Genomic DNA, 19393 nt, shown 5'->3' with positions numbered 1-19393 from the left:
ATGTCATATTCAAGTTTGCTCACAATACCACTGTCATAGTTCGAAACAAAGGTGGTGATGAATCAGGAGATGAGGGAAAATCTGGCTGAGTGGTGACACAAGAACAACCTCTTACTCAACGTCAGCAAGACCAAGGAGCTGATTATTGACTTTAGGAGACGGTAACCAGAGGTCTACGAGCTAGTCCTCATTGGAAGATCAGAGGTAGAGAGGGTCAGCAACTTGAAATTCCTTGGTGTTAGTATTTCAGAGGACCTGTCCTGAGCCCAGCACGAAAGTGCAATTACAAAGAAAGCATGGCAGTGCCTGTACTTCCTTAGGAGTTTGCAGAGATTCAGCATGACATCTAAAACTTTCATAGATTTCTATAGATGTGCAGTGGAGGGTATATTGACTGGCTGCATCACATCTGGGTATGGAAACATCAATACCCTTAAATTGAAACTCCTACAATAAGGTAATGGATATGGCCCACTCCATCACAAGAAAGCTTTCCCTACTGTTGAGCACATCCACATGGGGCGCTGTTGCAGAAAAGCAGCATCCATCATCAAGGACCCTACTGCTCAGGACATGCTGTCTCCTTGCTGTTGCCAGCAGGAAAACGGCACAGGACTCACACCACTAGATTTAGGAAGAGTTACTACCCCTCAACCATCAGGCTCTTGAACGAAAGGGGATACCTTTACTCAACTTCACTTGCCCCATCATTGAAATCTTCCTACAAACATCAGTCTCACTTTAAAGACTCTTCTTCTCATGTTCTTGATATTTATTGCTTATTTATTGATTATTATTATTTCTTTCTTTTTTATTTGCACAGTTTTTTGTCTTCTGCTTTCTGGTTGAATGCCCAGGTTGGATGGTTTTTCATAGATTCTGTTATGGTTATTATTCAACAGATTTTCTGAGCATGCCGGCATGAAAATTAAAATCAGGGTTGTATGTAGTGCCATATGTCTACTTTGACGATTAATTTACTTTGAATTTTGAACCTTTAAATTAGAAGGAAGCATTTTGCAATGAACATGTAATTGAAGTTTAAGATACGTATGAGTCTGCTGTTGAGCACTGGCACCTTTTGCTTCAGATAATTATTAATATTTTAGGATGCTTGTCTCCTTTGACCTCTGTAGTTTCTCTTTCCAGAATAGATTTATATTGTTTGAGGAATAGTAAAAATACTGTAACAGAAGTGGGCCACCAGCTTCTCCTGCCTTTTCAGCCATCAGTTGGATTTTTGTCTGGCCTATAGCTACCTTTGTTCCATATATCTTAATGCATTTGCTTATTCATTGATTGGCACTTTTTGGCTTAATGTTACTTAAATATAATATACATTACATTTCATTTAATTATCAATATTGCTTACTTATAGAAGTGATTGCAAATACTTGGACTTTGGAATCTTTTAAGCAAATGTTCTTCTCAGTTGATATGTAAACAGCGGCTCAAGTGCTGAGGAGCAATAGCATCAGGAGTACCTTTTAATATCAGTAGCCTCAAGCATTTCATATATTCAGGGCAAGTCATACAGCTGGGAAAAGTCAATTCAAGTCCAGTTAATTGTCATATCCACAAGCATGGTGAGGTACAGATATAATGAGAATTATATTCCTTGCAGCAGTATCAGGCATATAGGTTTGGACAACAACACACAGAACATAAATTATACATAAATTCTGTTCGACACTGGAGAAAAAAAACTGTACAAACCAAGACATGGGTGCAAAGAAAAACACGAAACAGTCCACGGTAGTGCAAGAGATGGTCTGTAGTTTTCCATTGCTGAGGTAGATTTAGGGTTGCGTAGGTCAGTTCGAAACCTGATATTATGAGGGATGACCAAATTTGCAGGCAATGAAAGCTCTTATTTTTAATTAAGGTATGGGTTTTCTTGGCAAGGCCAGCATTTATTGTTCATCCCTAATTACTCTTGGGAATGTGTGGTTAGTTGCAATTCTTCTGGTAAAAGTACACTCACAATGATGTTTTATGTCTCAGCCTGTCTGTCTGTCTCTCTCTCTCTTCCATCCACCTAACTACCTATCCATCTACCATGGGACTAGGCTTTTCTGACTGCATAAGCCTGTGCCACCCAATTTCACCCATGTGACCAATTAACCCACTAACTTGTATGTCTTTAGAAAGTGGCAGGACACTGGAGCACCAAGAGGAAACCCCACACAGTTACAGGTAGAATGTATGATCTCCTTCCAGACAGTGGTGGATTTGAACCCAGGTCGCTGGTGCAGTAATAGTCTTACACTAACCATTATACTACCGTGTTGCCCTTGGTTTAGGCATTCCAGGATTTGGACCCAACAAATATGAAGAAACTTTGATAATTTCAGGTTGTTCTGTGTCTTGCAGGAGAGCCTGTAGGTGGCGATATTCCTGTATTTCCTCCCAAAAAGGCATCTTTCCTGTGATGGTCATATTCTGCAAATCACTTGTAAATTTCGGGGGATTGTCATGTGAACGTAAAGCAGGGTCTTGAGAAAAGTAGCAAATGATCAAAGTAATGAAGGCCCAAGCTTCAATGTGCACGATCATATATGTGACAGGTTTATTTATTTTTTTCAGAGTGCATTGTAGTATTGTTGTGAGAGGATCTTTGTCGTGTGGATGTTGAATGCATATCTGATCCTTTCCAATGCTTCAGTTAAAAAGTCAGCACTGCTTGGAGCTTAGCAGTCCAGTGTGTGCAAACATTGGCTGCATAAGGAAACTTGGTTATTGAGGCTTGGGTAAATTTGTTTCTGGTGGATCATGGTTCTAGGCTGAACAGTTTCCCATCGGTTTTGTAGATTTTTTCTATTCAGACTGGAATTCTGTTGATGATGATATGCAACATTCCTGTGAGAAAGATTGGGTCAATTAAATATCCTTATATTCCTTTTTTAAAGAAAGTGGTTTCCCTTCTTCCACCATCAACTCTGCTCTCAAATGCATCTCTCCCGTTTCACGCACATCCCTCGCACCCCATCTTCCTGCCACCCCACTCGGGATAGGGTCCCCTTGTCCTCACCTACCACCCCACCAGTCTCCGGATCCAACAGATAATTCTCCGTAACTTCTGCCACCTCCAACGGGATCCCACCACCAAGCACATCTTTCCCTCCCCCTCCTCTCTCTGCTTTCCACAGGGATCGCTCCCTACACGACTCCCTTGTCCATTCGTCCTCCCCCATCCCTTCCCACCGATCTCCCTCCTGGCACTTATCCTTGTAAGCAGAACAAGTGCTACACCTGCCCTTACACTTCCTCCCTCATCACCATTCAGGACCCTGACAGTCCTTCCAGGTGAGGCGACACTTCACCTGGGAGTTGACTGGTGTGGTATACTGCTTCTGGTGCTCCTGGTTTAGCCTTCTATATATTAGTGATACCAGATGCAAACTGGGAGACCATTTCACTGAACACCTTACACTCTGTCCGCCAGAGAAAGCAGGATCTCCCAGTGGCCACACATTTTAATTATGGGCATCTCCTACTGGATGAAGAAGAGTCAAATCTGGTACTACTTCTATATTTTTCCTGGAGCTTTTGCTATGGGAATATTGTAGTGTACAATACTCTAGATAGATGCCATCTACATCATGATTTGAGGTACAGTCTTGCAGACATTAGGATGTGGCTGCTGAGAAGGACACTGGTATGTCTATTTCAAATTCTGCATCAGAAGAGATTGACATAAGGACAGAGGAACGGATTCAAGGATGTGGCTAAACCCTCTTCAAAGAAAAGCAGTATCAACACTGTGTTTTGGAACTTTGTAAGCACTTAAAGTGAAATAGGAGCATTTGGTTTGGTATTAGAACCTTGAGTTGAACAATCAGGACCTGTATAGGTGATGAAAGGTGAGGGCTACTTTGTAATCCATCCAACCTGGCTCCTCAGCTGCATTTGTACCCTTATCTGCATCTTTAGAACCCACAGAATGAGAAAGAAGCAAATTGTTCTGATTCTTCAGAGGCTGCTTGAGTTTAGGAGATAGCTTCACCAAACTATTGTAGTCTGTGGATCCTTTGAGTTCAGCATGTGCATGGTGGTTGTTCATTCTCTGTATATAGCACTCTCCTGATGTGATAACCAATTCTTGGCATCTCCCCTCTCCACTCTGAGTCCTGATGCAGGTCCTCAAGCCAAATCAATAACTAACCCTGTTCATCCATAGTTGCTGCTTGACCTGCTGATTTCCCTAGTAGTTTGCTTTTCACTGCTGATGTAAGATTCATTTGAATTGTTCACACAATATATTATGACTCTTTTCATGGCTGTAGTCAAAATGAATTATCAGCATTATATTTTTCAAGAACTGTCTACAACTGCTATAAAATCTAATTTGAGAAAGCAGTGATGAAATGAATGAAATAAATTGGAAGACTTACAAACAGTATTTTGATCCTGGATGATTACCTCTGCTTGGATAGAATATTTTCTTCAAATTATTTAGCCTTTTTAACTGAAGCAGTTTTAATATGTTCTTTTAAATCACCCTGTGATGTACATTATCACCACTTCTGATGAAAGTGTCACAAAATTCTAGAGTACAGCAAATAAAGAAAATAAATATGATTCACAGAGACATATGGCATGGAAGCAGTCCCTTAAACACTGAGTTTGTACAGATGATCAAGTGTCCATTTAAACTAAGTCCACTTTATTCTTCATACATTTCCATCAACTGACCTCCTCCCCCTCCGAGATTCTACTGTTCACCTACATGCTTGGGGCAAGGTAGAGTGGCCAATTAACCTTTTGACATCTTTGTAAAGTGGGGAGAAACTGGACCATGTGGAGGAAACCTATATGGTCACAAAGAGAGCATACAAGACTCCAGGGGTGCAGTGCTAGCTGGAGCACACCCGGCACATCTTTAAGAAAAAAGCCGAACAAGCTAATTAATTATGTGCCGCCCAGGGTGATTTGAGTATCTCAGAAACTGCTGATCTCCTGGGATTTTTACGCACAACAGACTCCAGAGTTTACGAAGAATGGTGCCAAAAACAAAAACACATCCAGTGAGTGGATTTAACAAGATGTTTTCGCTCATAGAACAGCCACTCGCTGGATGATTTTTGTTTTTGGCATCATTCTTCGTAAACTCCGGAGCCTGTTGTGCGTAAAAATCCCAGGAGATCAGCAGTTTCTGAGATACTCAAATCACCCTGGGCAGCATCTAATTAATTAGCTTGTTTAGTTCGGCTTTAGTGCGCCCTGGCTAACACTGCACAGCTGCAAGACTCACTTGGCAAAGGAGTCAAAAACGAACCCAGGTCACTGAGGCTGTGGGGTGATGGCTCTCTGAGCTGTACCGCTCTGCTACCCACATATTGTTAATTAGTGTCCTATAAAGTTAATACATTTTCTTAAATATTGTATACGATTTTGTTTGCCACACTATGGGAAGGATGTGATTAAGCTAGAGAGAATGCAGAAAATACTCACAGGATGTTGCTGGGAGTTCAAAGCTTGAGACATAAGGTGAGATTGGATAAGCTGGGTGCTGTTTTCACTGGAGTGGTGAATGGTCACATTCTTCTAAAACATGAAGCGATTGATCAAGGGTGAAGGGGGGAAAGATTTAAAAATGACCTGAGAAGCAATTTCTTTGCAGAGAGAATGGTGGGTATATGGAAGGAGCTGCCAGCTGATGTGGTAGAGGCAGATGCAATTGCAGCATTTAAAAGTCATATGGACAGGTACATGGACAGGAAAGGTGCAGAGGGATGGAGCCAAATGCAATCAAGTGGGACTAACTCAGCAGGCACCTCAGTCAACATGGATAAGTTGGCCCAAAAGATCTGTATCTATGTCATATAACTTTATGTATGATTAGTTTACTTATTTGAAAATATTCTGGAAGATTTTACTTCAGCAGTATTTTCAATTTTCAAGTTTGGTGAGGATATAAGAAGAAATATTAGTGCATTTCCATTATGACTTCAATTATAATGATTTCAGGGCACCTCCATGAGATTTACAATTAAGCAAAGTGTTTAGAACCGTGGCGAAAATGCTATGAAACTCCCCCTTTAGAATTTAGATAATGACTAAATCATCCATTTTCATTGAAGGATAAAAGTTGGGCATGGCACTAGGGACAACTCTAGTTACTTCAAATAACAAATCAGCTCTTTTAACATCCTTGTAAGAGAAGATGGGTCCCAAATTCAAAGTGCATACAGATGATGTTACCTCAAACAGTATCGTGCCCCTTCAGCACCGAAGTCACTGCCAAGACTGTGCGATCAAATTGAAGAGTCTTGCTTGCGAATTTGATCGCTGTGACTGAAACTCTAAAGGTTTCATCAGGGATATTGTTTTTGAAGCAGATCCCATCAGTGTGAGAAAGACCGTTCCAACTAGCTAGGAATTACAGAGGTGAAAACTGCTTGCTGATTTTATTAATGCTATATGCAGAGGCAAACTGAAGATCTTTATATTGAGGCAGGAATTTGGAGTGACAAAATCGAAGTAGGCTTGTAGTTCTCTGCCACCCTGGATACTGTTGAGTGGTCAGTTTGTTTATATCTGGAATTTCTGGCTTGCAAGCTGGAAATTCCTGACAATGCAGCCCCCTTAAATATGTTCAGCTGCACTCTGAATCACAGAATCTTCCTTTACTGAATGACTTAGTATGTGATAATGCTGGAAGCTTTGATTTTATGCCAGTCTGGCATGCACACGATAAATGTTCTTTTTTAAAGCTATTATTTAATACATTGTTTCTTAAACAAACTGACAAGAAATCATTGTGGAAAAATAGAGGTTGAATTATAAAAAATAAATAGATTGTTACATTAAAAGCCTTTGTTTGTTTCTGGTATAATGCTATTTGAGGCACATGCCAAGCTTAATTATGCCTTTGAACCAGTGGTTTATTGATCCAAGGTTGTTTATTTTGGATTTAAAACTCTCTTATAATGTTACAGATGTTTAATTTTTTTGAAGATTTATGGCAGTAAAGCTAGTTACTGTACTGATGTGCTGTGTTTGTTCAAAATGTGCCTTACCAGTGTCTGTTCCAAAAAAAAATCTGTTGCTAAAGGTCATAACAGCTCATCGCACTGTTGTGCACATGTTAACAGTTTGCTGTTTTAAATCTTAGTAATACTTCACTTGTCAACACATTTACTGCATAAACAATTTATACCTAATAATGTATCCAGTATCTCATTGTTGATTAATAACAATTTTTCCAGATTGAACAAGACATGTCGTAATGATTCAAAACCATCATTCCCTAGATAGTGCACGGTCCTATTCCATCTCTTGGTATTTATGGAAACGGTATTTCTGGTCTGCTTGTTGCTACACCAGCTGCAATTTATTACAACAAAATATCAACTTATTTTCATCCTCATTCAAAATTGTGTTGTGTTACCACTTTATCGGAACCACCTAATGGAAACTATAAAAATAATTTTTATGGAAGGCAGTTGAACTTCACTTAAGGCTACCTAGTTGCTTCATGGCACTGGAATAATTCTGGGAAATGCAGCCTGTGCGGTTGAATGCCTGTATAAACATCCAGAATTACCACTTGTCCTGGTGAGCCCCTTAAAGCATTTGAAAGGCAAGTGCAAACTTTTGATGATACAAAGTAGGTACCTACAAACTATAGCCAGAAGAGATGGTAATAGCTTGCTCAGCTTTGTGTACAAAGATACAATTTGACCCCCAGCTTTAGGGAATAAGTAATTCCATGACCCTCAAAAAAGAAGATTAACAGTACTAAAGCAGACATACCTGTTTGCAGATGCTGGTATCTGGAGCAACAGAAAAGTCCTGGAGGAATTCATTTGACAAGGCAGCATATAAGGAAGGAAATGGATAGTCGACGTTTCAGATAGAGTTGTTTCTTTCCAATCCAGTCAACCAAAAGTGTCGACTGTCCATCAAAAACACTAAGTTTTTTATGTACATAAATATTCATTCTCTCTCACAATTCAGCCTCAGATGTTTGTAAATCTTTTGTTTCTGTTTATTCTTATTTCAAGCCCTGTGTTCCAGTCAAATTCTGTAACACTTGCTCTGCATTGTTCATGGCATTATGAGTAGTCAAACAAAGATATGGCATGAAAGTAAACCCTTTGGTGCACCAAACCACGCCCACCATTTTATTTGAACTGGAGTTATTCTGTCTGCTTTTTGATGTTAATTCTCTTTGTGGCAACTATTAAATAGGGGCAAAATTTGTCACTGATTGGAATGGGTGGCACAGCAGTGCACAGTTCCTCCAGATTTCACCCTGATCTCCAGTTATCTCCATGTGGACCATTAAATGTATGAGCAGCGTTGTTGTGTTGCTCTGATTTCCAGCATCTTCAGATTTTCTCTTGTTTGACATATGAGCAGAAATAGGTTTGCAGATGATATGAGGATAGATAGAGGGACAGGTACAGAAGGACAGATTAGAAGAATGGGCAAAGAAATGGCAGATGGTGCACTGTGTCAGGAAGTTTATGGCCATACACTTTGGTTGAAGAAATGAAAGAGATGACTGTTTTCTAAGTGGAGAGAAAATACAAAACTGAGGTGCAGAGGGAGCCCATGTGCAGGATTCCCTAAAGGTTAGTTTGTAGATTGAGACTGTGGTGGGGAGGAAGGCAAATGCAATGTTAGCATTCATTTCAAGAGGATTAGAATATAAAAAAAAGATATAATATTGAGACTTAATAAAGCACTGTTGTGGCCTCACTTGGAATATTGTGAGCTTTGGGCCCCTTATCGTAGAAAGGATGTACTGAATCTGGAGAGGATTTATTGAAGGATCAGGAAAATGATTTCAGGATTGAATGGCTTGTCGTATGAAGAGTGTTTGATGGCTCTGGGCCTGTATTTGCTGGAGATCGGAAGATTGAAGGGTAACCTCCTTGAAACCTATTGAATGGTGAAAGGCCTTGATAGAGTAGAAATGAGAGCATTTAAGACCACAGGACACAGCCTCAGAACAGAGGGGCTTCCTTTTAGAACAGGAAATTCTTTAGCCAGAGAGTAGTGAATCTGTGGAATTCGTTGCCACACACAGCTGTGGAGGCCAAGTCTTTATGTGTATTTAAGACAGAGGTTAATAGATTCTTGGTTGGTCAGGGCATGAAGGGATACGGGAAATGGCAGGAGATTGGGACTGAGAGGAAAATTGGATCAGCCGTGATGAAACGGCTGAGGGGATGATTGGCCCCAAATGGCCTAATTCTGCTCCTATATCTTATGGTTTATATCTCCTGAGCCTTCCGAATTGATCTCAGTACAGCAGCCATTGCTGTTCTTCCATCATCCTTGCTGGTGTCCCCTTTCAATCAACATTGGCCAACATCTCCCTCATGCCTCAGCTATTCCCTTTACTGTAATACTAGTGTCTGACTTTAACTTCTCCTTCTCAAATGGCAGGGTGAATTTTATCATATTATGATCACTGCCTCCAAAGGGTTCTTTTACCTTGAGTTCCCAAATCAATTCTGGTTTATTACAGGTGTTGTTAACATCTTAGAGGAGGGACCAGGCTGTGGGTCATCCTCTAACTTTGGGTTCTTCTTCAAGTTGGCATTGAGATTTAATTGCCTTTTCTTAAGTTTCCTCTTATGAAGCAGTTCTCTGTAGCAGAAAATCCTGTTGAGCACACCTCTCTTTGCCTTATTGCTTCACTCCCATTCAGGGTCATTATTGATGAACTGGTTCATGATTTGTGTGATTGTGGTAATGCTGGTGCTGAGGAAGTTTGTGATGAGGGTTTGTTGCCTGTGTTTCCTCTTCTCCACCCATATCCTCAGATTCACCCAGGATGTGTTGCTCTGCCAATTCTTGAAGCTCTTCATTATTAAGGCTCTCACCATGAGAATGCAATAACTCTTCAACAGCATCATCATTAACATCCTCTAATCCCGCTTCTTTGGCCAGTTCACAGATGTCTTGGATGATTGGTTCCACCTGAAATCCTAGGATATTGTTGCATGCTTCTGACCATAGTTTCTTTCACACTCCGTTCATGCAGTTTGAAGTTACTTCATCCCATACTGTTGTGATATTGTGTACAGCTTTTGTGACATTATAGTTTTTTTCAAAACTGCCTGATGGATTGTTTGTCTTGACCTTTAGTTCCTTCTATAAGTTGCTTGAATTCATAACAAAGGTAGCAGGCTTTAAAATTCAATACCACTCCTTGATCCATTGGCTGGAGTAATGAAGTGGTGTTGGGTGGAAAGTAAACCACTACTACAGGAATGCAAGTCTGAAGCGTGTCAAGATTCTCAGGGTGGCCTGGGGCATTATCAGCATCAAGAATGCTTTAGGTTCAAGGTCGTGTTCCTCACAATACTGCTTCACTGCTGGACAAAAATCTGAAACAAACCAATTTTGGAAAATATCAATTGACACCCAGGCTTTCTTGTTTGATTTCCAAATCACTGGTAGACTTGAATTTAAAATGCCTTTCATTATTCGTAATGTTTCAGAATGATACACAATCATAGGCTTTAACTTAAAGTCACCTTTAGCATTGCCTCCTAGCAAGAGAGTTAACCTGTCCTTTGTAGCTTTGAATACAGATGCATGTTTGTTTTCTTGGGAGATGAAAGTACTAGAAGGCATTCTTTTCCAAAGATTGAAGACAAGCTCAGGAGGATAATTGTCCTTTTTGATTATGGCCTTCAGTGTTACAAGAAGATCCTGGGCTGCCTTGCTGTCTGCACTAGCCATCTTACCAGAGAGACGTATGCTATGGAGGTTACTGTGCTTTTAAATTTACCAAACTAACCTCTGCTGGCTGTGAATGTTACTGACATAGCTTCTTCTTGAATATGATGCAAGATGCTTCTTGCCTTTTCCATTATTATCAGTTGGCTTAGGGGTGTGTTTCATTGTGTTTGGTCATCCAATCATATATTTAGTCTATTTTCCATTTTTTCAATCAAATGGCTTCTTGAATGGCTATCTTCATTGATGATAATTTTGAGATTGTTGTTGCAGAAACTTTTATCTTGTCTGCATTTTTTATAATTGTTCTGATCGTTAATGTAGCAAATTTTAAAGAGGCCTCAACATCAACCTTACACTCAGCAGCTTCTAAATGCTGTATCACTTTCAGTTTCACATCCATGTTAATACTTTTCCTAAACATCTTAGATGTACTACCCTTACTGGAAGTTACAGCAGTTTTCTGGACATTATGGGTAAAGAAAGTGGAATAAATTGACGGGGGAACAAAAACAGTTACACATGTGGAGGGGAGAGAGGCAGAGCATGAACTAATACGTGAATGGCTGTGAGTGGCTCAGAACTGATGTATAGCGCTCTCATTGGCTGTTTCGGTGTTTACTATAATAGTGGCTGCTCTTGAGAAGTTTTAAGTGTTGTTTAGAATGAATTTTTGTCATTTTAAAAATTTTCAGTGAAGAATTGAATGACCATGTTGTAACGAATCAGTGTTATGTGGGGTCTGATTGTATAGGGAAGAGCATGGCCATGCACAGTGCAGAAATAATAAAGGCATGGACTTTTTTCTAAATAGGAATAAAATTCAAAAATCAGTGGTGCAAAAGGACTTGAGAGTCCTCATGCAGGATTCACTAAAGGTGAACTTATAGATTGAGTCTGTGGTAAGGAAGGCACATGAAATGTTAGCATTCATTTTGAGAAAATGAGAACACATAAAGAAGGATGCAATGGAGAGGCTTTATAAAGCATTGGTCACACCACACGGAGTATCGTGAGCAATTTTGGGCCTCTTATCTAAGAAACATGCTGACTTTTGAGATGATCCTGAGGAGGTTCATGAGACTGATCCCAGGAATGAAATGTTTAATATATGAGGAGTGTTTGATGGCTCTGTACTTACTGGAGTTTAGAAAGATGAGGAGGGATCTTATAGAAACCTATCAAATATTGAAAGGTGAAGATAGAGTAGTTGTAGACAGGCTGTTTCCTATAGTGTGGGAATCTTTGACCAGAGGGCACAGCCTCAGAATAGAGTGACATCGATTCAGAACAGAAATGAGAAAAAATCTGTTTAGCCAAAGGGTGGTGAACCTGTGCAGAAGTAGCTGATGACTGAGCGCTCTGTACTGAGTCACTGGCCAAAGTCAGGATCTAGTATGTTTTGTGGAACATTGGTGTGCGCATTTTGTAATATGTTGCCTGGAAGTTAGATTGTGCATCATCATGAATTTGGCTGCCCTGCTGCTCAGTGGAAAATTGAAGATGAACAAAAGTCGGGGACTTAACTCATTGTTCTCATTTTCTGCAATTACTACATCGTAACACATGGAGAACCTAGGATATAGAAGATGCATCTTCCACACTTCTGGACCTTCCTTTGCATTAGAATGGTCCAAATTGTATACTGGATGGTCCTGAAGGAGTAGGATTTCATGCAATCTTTAGGGCCAGCTTCTACATGCTGTTCAAAGGGGATTGGGTTGAACAGATTTCAGTCCAGCACTCAGAACCTAACTTTAAAAGGACAGTCCCTTTAGCATTTTTACTTTGAAAAGTGGGCCCCATTACCTGTCCACTTCTGACCAACAGCACAGATTTCCTCTCCCCAGATCATCCCAACAAGCTTGCATTAAATTCCAAACATTTCTTTTCTCAACGCACCAATCAACTTTTCCCAATCTCTGCCACTAGCTCCCTCCCCTTTGACTGATTCACTTGACCATCCCCACCAAACGTTTTCACATATTCCTCTTATGTCTACAATCGGTCTCCACCCTGACCAATTCACTCCCCCGTTCTACCCTGATCCCCTTTTCCTGGGGTTTATTCACCAGCACCCCATGCAACTTATTATAGCCCCAGACACCATACTACTTACTCAATTACCTGTGTTTACTTGTCTTTGGTGTATTGCAAAAGGGAATGCCTCACCGTGTGTAAAGTATAGGAAGCTAGAATCAAACAGAGCCCTTGAGGATTATAAAGAAGCCTGAAAAGATCTCAAGAAGGGAATTAGCAAAGCCAAGAAAGGCCATGAAGTGTCATTGGCAAATAGGATAAAAGAGAATCCAAAGGCATTCTAGACATTCATCAGGAACAAGAGGCTAACTAAGGAAAGGGTAGGGCCTCTCAACGATAAAGGGAGAAATGCTTGCTTGGATGTGGAGGATATAGGTGAGGTCATTAAAGAATACTTTAAATCAGTATTTAACAAGGAAAAGGACATGGAGGATAGGGAGATAAGGCCGAGAGTATTAATATGCTAAGACATTTTAAAGTAAAGAAGGAGGTAGTTTTGGGTCTCTTAAAGAGCATTAAGGTGGATAAGTTCCCAGGGCCTGATGGGCTGCAGCCTAGGTTATTGAAAAGGGTAAGTGAAAAGATTGCTAGGGCCTCGCTCTTTGTTCTCTCTAGCCACAGGCAAATAGCTAATTTAGTTTCACTGTTCAAGAAGGAAACCAGGGATAATCCTGGAAACTATAGACAGGTGAGTCTCGTGTCAGTGGTAGGGAAGTTACTGGACAGAATTCATAGGGATAGGATTTATGAGCACTTGGTAAACTATGGCCTGATTAGTGAGAGCCAGCATGGCTTTGTGCGGGGCAAGTCATGTTTTACTAACTTGATTGGGTTTTTTGATGAGGTGATGAGAGTGAGTGCTGAAGGTGGAGCTGTGGATGTTTTCTACATGGAGTAAGGTAAGGTATTTGACTATGTCCTTCATGGAAGACTTATTCAGAAGATTAAGATGCATGGGATCTATGGTGAGTTAGCTGTTTGGATTCAGAACTGGCTTGTCCACAGAAGGTAGAAGGCAGTGATCAAAGGGAGTTACTTCAGCTGGAGTTCTGTCATTTGTGGTATTCCACAGGGCTCTGTACTAGGACCTCTGCTGTTTATGATGTATGTGAATGACCTGAATGAAAATGTAGGTGAGTTGGTTAGTATGATATGAAGATTAGTTGTGTTGTGGATAACGTGAAAGACTAGCAAAAGATACAATGAGATGTAGGTTTTATGTAGGTGTTAAACTCCACAATTCTTTAACCTACCTCTGCAGGCACCATTGACATTGTGACCTTGAATTTACTGTATATTGGAATTGAAATTCAATATACAGTAAATTCCTGTTTACAACTTCATAAATGCAGTGTAACACTTTAGAAGTACTTCTCTGGAACATCAAGACTCTCTTTTCCTCTCAAAGTAGGTATTTGCCTTCGGAGTATTCATTTATGCATTTATGTACTGAAATATTTACATGTCCTTTAATCCTAACTTGGCTTTAGATTTGCTGATTTGTTTGTTGAATAAGTTTAGTATTTTGAACAAACTTATGATATAATGCTATAGTAGAAGAATTGTTCACTAATTAAAACTTGTTCTGGTGTGGACTGTTGGTACAATACAATAACTCTTTGCCATAGTTTATACAGTTGTTCAAAACCAGTATCTAATAAAGGGTATAAAAATATATAAAGAATAAAGGGTATAAAGGTAGTAAGGTAGAAGGGCTAAAGTGTGTGTTCTTCAATGCAAGAAGCATCAGGAACAAAGGTGATGAACTGAGAGCTGGGATACATACATGGAATTATGATGTAGTGGCCATTACGGAGACTTGACTGGCACCAGGGCAGGAATGGATTCTCAATATTCCTGGATTTCAGTGCTTTAAAAGGGATAGGGAGGGGAGGGGAGGAGGGGTGGCATTACTGATCAGGGGTATTATTACAGCTGCAGAAAGGGTGGGTAATGTAGCAGGATCCTCTTTTGAGTCAGTATGGGTGGAAGTCAGGAACAGGAAGGGAGCAGTTACTGTACTGGGGGTATTCTATAGGCCCCCTGGTAGCAGCAGGGATACCAAGGAGCAGATTGGGAGGCAGATTTTGGAAAGGTGCAAAAATAACAGGGTTGTTATCAAGGGTGACTTTAACTTCCCTACTATTGATTGACACTTGATTAGTTCCAAGGGTTTAGATGGTGCAGAATTTGTTAAGTGTGTCCAGGATGGATTCCTGTCACAGTATGTTGACAGGCCGACTAGGGGGAATGCCATACTAGATCTAGTATTAGGTAACGAACCGGGTCAGGTCACAGATCTGTCAGGGGTGAGCATCTGGGGGACAGTGATCACTGCTCCCTGACCTTTAGCATTATCATGGAAAAGGATAGAATCAGAGAGAACAGGAAAATTTTAAATTGGGGAAGGGCAAATTATGAGGCTATAAGGCTAGAACTTGTGGGTGTGAATTGGGGTGATGTTTTTGCAGGGAAATGTACTATGGACATGTGGTCAATGTTTAGGGATCTCTTGCAGGATGTTAGGGATAAATTTGTCCCTGTGAGGAAGATAAAGAATGGTAGGGTGAAGGAACCATGGGTGACAAGTGAAGTGGAAAATCTAGTCAGGTGGAAGAAGGCAGCATACATGAGGTTTAGGAAGCAAGGATCAGATGGGTCTATTGAGGAATATAAGGTAGCAAGAAAGAAGCTTAAGAAGCGGCTGAGAAGAACAAGAAGGGGGCATGAGAAGGCCTTGACGAGAAGGGTAAAGGAAAACCCCAAGGCATTCTTCAATTATGTGAAGAACAAAAGGAATATGGAGGAATTTAAGGTGGGGGGTTATATGGGAGGCAGGGATTGAGGGTTGGCACAACATTGTGGGCCGAAGGGCCTGTAATGTGTTGTACTGTTCTATGTTCTATAATTGATTTATTTCAACATATTATATTGTTGTCTTTCAGCTGGAGGTACAGTCATGCTGTGTGTTCCTTCCAAATGAGAGCCTACCATCGCCGAGTACAATTGTGGCTGGTGATATACCTGGGACAGTGAGGAATTGGTACCATACTGAAGAAAGCATGCCTGGCATTTTGGTTATCTGCTTGCCCCAGATAAAAGTGATCAGTGCAGGCCATAAATACATGGAACCTCTACAGGGGATCCCTTTTGTAATTTCAAGACCTATTCTTGAAGAAGGTAAGCTCCACTTCTGTTCTGGCTCTGCTCTCATTCTGCCATTAGTTTGCAGAATTTTGAGTAGACAGTGTGGGTAATCAACAACTTGTGTCATTCCAAGAGGTATTTGTACATTCTGCTGTTCTTTAAACTAAGTGTTTTGTGGTGTAGAAACTCCATCAGTGAAGCCATTTGCTCATGAATCACAAACCAAAACATGGTGGTTTAAAAAATCCAAAATACTTCTGAAAATTTAAAATAAAAAAGAAAATGCTTGAAATTGTTGATCAATGTCTCTGGAGAGAGAAACAAAGTTCATATTTCTGGTTGATGACTTAAAGAATGTTAGGAAATCAAGATGTTTTAAGTTGTAGAAAAGAAGAGGGTTTGAGAGAATGAAGGGAATTTTCATGAAAAGAAGATAGATTTTTTTTTGACTGAGAGAAAATAAGAAAGGAAATAATGAGATTGATAGACTGCCAACAAATGTCCATATGGAAATATAGGAAGGTTTGTTAATTGCAGGTAATCTGTATGATGGAGATATAAATTGAGGGGGATGAATTAAGAGGAGAATAAAAAAGCTGTTTTGGAACTGTAAAATACAAAAGAATTTTTGGAAGTGTGAAACAGAATTCTATAAGTTACCATCTGGTCAGGCAGTATCTGTGGAGAGGGTAAAACTGAAATAACATTGCAGCTTCATGACCTTCTATTAGAACTGGCCAGTTTAAACACAAACTGGAAAGGCTGGTTAGCTGAAGATGTTGACATAAAGATTAAGGTCTGAGGACTGTAATGTGTCCAAATGGATGATGAAATGCAGTTCCTTGAGCTGATATTGGGCGCTGTTTGAATAATGTGGGCTGACAAAGTCAAAGGGTCGGATTGGGGGTACATAGATTCTTTTTTATTAAGAAGGTGAGTAGTTAGTTACCTAGGATAAGTGGCAAGGCAATTGTAGCTGCATTCAAGGCAGCAGCTATATTATGGAATGGATGAGAATGCTCAAAGAGCCTATTCTTGCTCTGAATTTGTATGCATATTTGTATAGGTTTTACACTGATTGATACACATTATAAAATAGTTATAACACTATTATACCATAAGACACAGGAGCAGAATTAGGCTGTTTGGCCCATTGATCCTGCTTCTTCATTTAATTATGGCTGATCCATTTCCCTCTTAACCCCACTCTCCTGCCCACATCCTGTAACCTTTCACACCATGACTAATCCAGAACTTACTAACTTCCTTCTTAAATGCACCCAATGACATAGCCTGTGTCCACAGCCGCCTATAGCAAAAAATTTAACAGGTTCATCACCGTGTGGCTACAGAAATTCCTCCTCATCTCCATTCTGAATGAACACTCCTCTAATTTGAGGCTGTGCCCTCTGGTCCTAGGCTCCCCCACTATAGGAAGCATCCTCTCCACATCCACACCATCTAGGCCTTTGAACATTCGATAGGTGTCAATGAAATTCTTCTAAATTCCAGTGAGTACAGGCCCAGAGCCATCAAATACTCCCCATGTAATAACGCTTTCATTCCCGGATTCATTCTAATAAACCTCCTCGAAAACTTTTACAGTGTCAGCACATCCTTTCTTAGATGAAAGCCCCAAACTGCTCACAATACTTCAAGTGGGGCCTCACCAGTGCCATATAAAGCCTTAACATTACATCCTTGCTTTAGATTCTAGTCCTTTCAAAATCAACCTGCATATTAACCTTTAGCAAATCCAAACTGTGAACACCCAAGTCCCTTCGCACCTCAGAATTTTGAATTTTCTTCCCATTTATAAAATAGTGTATACTTTTATTCCTTGTATCAAAGTGCATGGCCATATACACCCTGTTGCTGTATTTCATCTGCCTTTTCTTTTCCCATTCTCCAAATCTGTCTTTCTGCAGCCTTCTTGCTTCTTCAACACAGCCTGCCCCTCCTCCTCTCTTTGTATCATCTGCAAACTTGGCCACAAAGCCTTCAGTTCATCAACCAAGTTATTGATGTGCAAAGTAAAAAGAAGCAGCCTCAATGCTGATTCTTGTGGAACACCACTAGTCACCATTACATAATCACAAAAGGCTATTTTTATTCCCACTCTTTGTCTCCTGCCAATCTGTCAATGCTGAATCCTTGCTAGTATCTTTGCAGTAATACCATTGACTCTTATCTTTTAAACTGCCTCATGTGTGGCAACTTGTCAAAAACCATCTGAAAATATAAGTACGTAATATCTGGTGATTATCCTTTGCCTGTCCTGCTTGTTATTTCCTCAAAGAATTCCAACAGGTTTGTCAGGCAAGATTTTTCGTAAAGAATCCATGCTGACTTTGACCTATATTATGTGTGTCCAAGTACCCAAAAACCTCATCCTTAAAAATCAACTTCAGCATCTCCCCAATCACTCGCCTATAATTCCATTTCTTCTGTCTCCCTTCCTTCTAGAAAAGTGGAGTGACAACTACAATTTTCCATTCCTATAGAAGCTTGCCAGAATCTTGTGATTCTTGAAAGATCATTACTAATTTTTCCACAATCTCTTTGGCTACCTCTTTCAGAACCTGGGGTGTAGTCCACCTGGTCCTGCTGACTCAGGCCTTTCAGCTTCCCAAGTGCTTTCTCCCAAGCAATAGCAACTGCATTCACATCTGTCCCCGATATTCTTGAATTTCTGGCATACTGCTGGTACCTTCCAGTAAAGACTAATGTTTTTATGTAAATATGTTATGATGCTGAACATATTTTTGAAACCAAAACTTGTCTTCAAATCTAAATATATATTTCATGGTTGTTACCAGCTTCATGAGACTTGTGTGGAGAAGCATGTGCCTTCAAAAACATACTGGACATACACAAAGCAAATAAGTTCAAGGCCATTTATGCATCCTTTGAAAGGGAGAATACAACTATACCTGTGCGAATCTCTGCAGCATCTGGTGACCCTGTGAGTCTGACATCAGAACATCTGTCAAGAGGGTGAACCCTTGCAAGGTGTCAGTCTCTGATGGTGTACTGAGTAGGGCACTGGTAATCTGTGCCAGCCCCTGGCTGGAGTGCTCAAGAACATCTGTCTCTCATTACTGCCGCTAGAGATTTCCATCTGCTACTAAAGGGTGACAATCATACCAGGTCCCAAGAAGAGCAGGATAAGCTGCCTCAACAATTATTACCTAGTTGCCCTCACTTCTACTGTAATGAATGGCTTTGAGAGGTTGGTCAGGGCCAGAAACAACTCCTGCCAAAGCAAGGGCCTGGACCCACTGTTATTTGTCTATCGCCACAATAGGTCTATAGCAGATGCAATCTCACTGGCTGTCCACTTGGCCTTGGATCATCTGGGCAATAGCAATATGTACATCAGACTGCTGTTTATTGATGATAGCACAGTATTCAACATGATAATCCCTATGTCTTATGGTTTTATGATGGTAGTTGTATTTCATGAGAGGATCTGGTAAGTCAGCAAAGACTCTCACAAATT

At 40.3% G+C, this 19393-nt stretch overlaps 1 protein-coding gene across 2 annotated transcripts in view; it reads left to right on the top strand.

Annotated features, from left to right (window-relative positions):
• LOC132398003 (intermembrane lipid transfer protein VPS13B-like) overlaps positions 1-19393 on the top strand; it is a 1044617-nt gene that overhangs the window by 614122 nt on the left and 411102 nt on the right. For both annotated transcript variants that reach the window (XM_059976892.1, XM_059976883.1), the window contains exon 23: positions 15690-15924. In XM_059976892.1, the coding sequence (XP_059832875.1) occupies positions 15690-15924 (235 nt within the window). The remainder of the gene's footprint in view (positions 1-15689; positions 15925-19393) is intronic.

This window comes from Hypanus sabinus, chromosome 1 (genome assembly GCF_030144855.1).
Source record: "Hypanus sabinus isolate sHypSab1 chromosome 1, sHypSab1.hap1, whole genome shotgun sequence".
NCBI classification, from domain to species: Eukaryota; Metazoa; Chordata; class Chondrichthyes; order Myliobatiformes; family Dasyatidae; genus Hypanus; species Hypanus sabinus.
The sequence above is the reverse complement of the archived record's forward strand: the minus strand, read 5'-3'. Positions and strand labels throughout refer to the sequence as shown.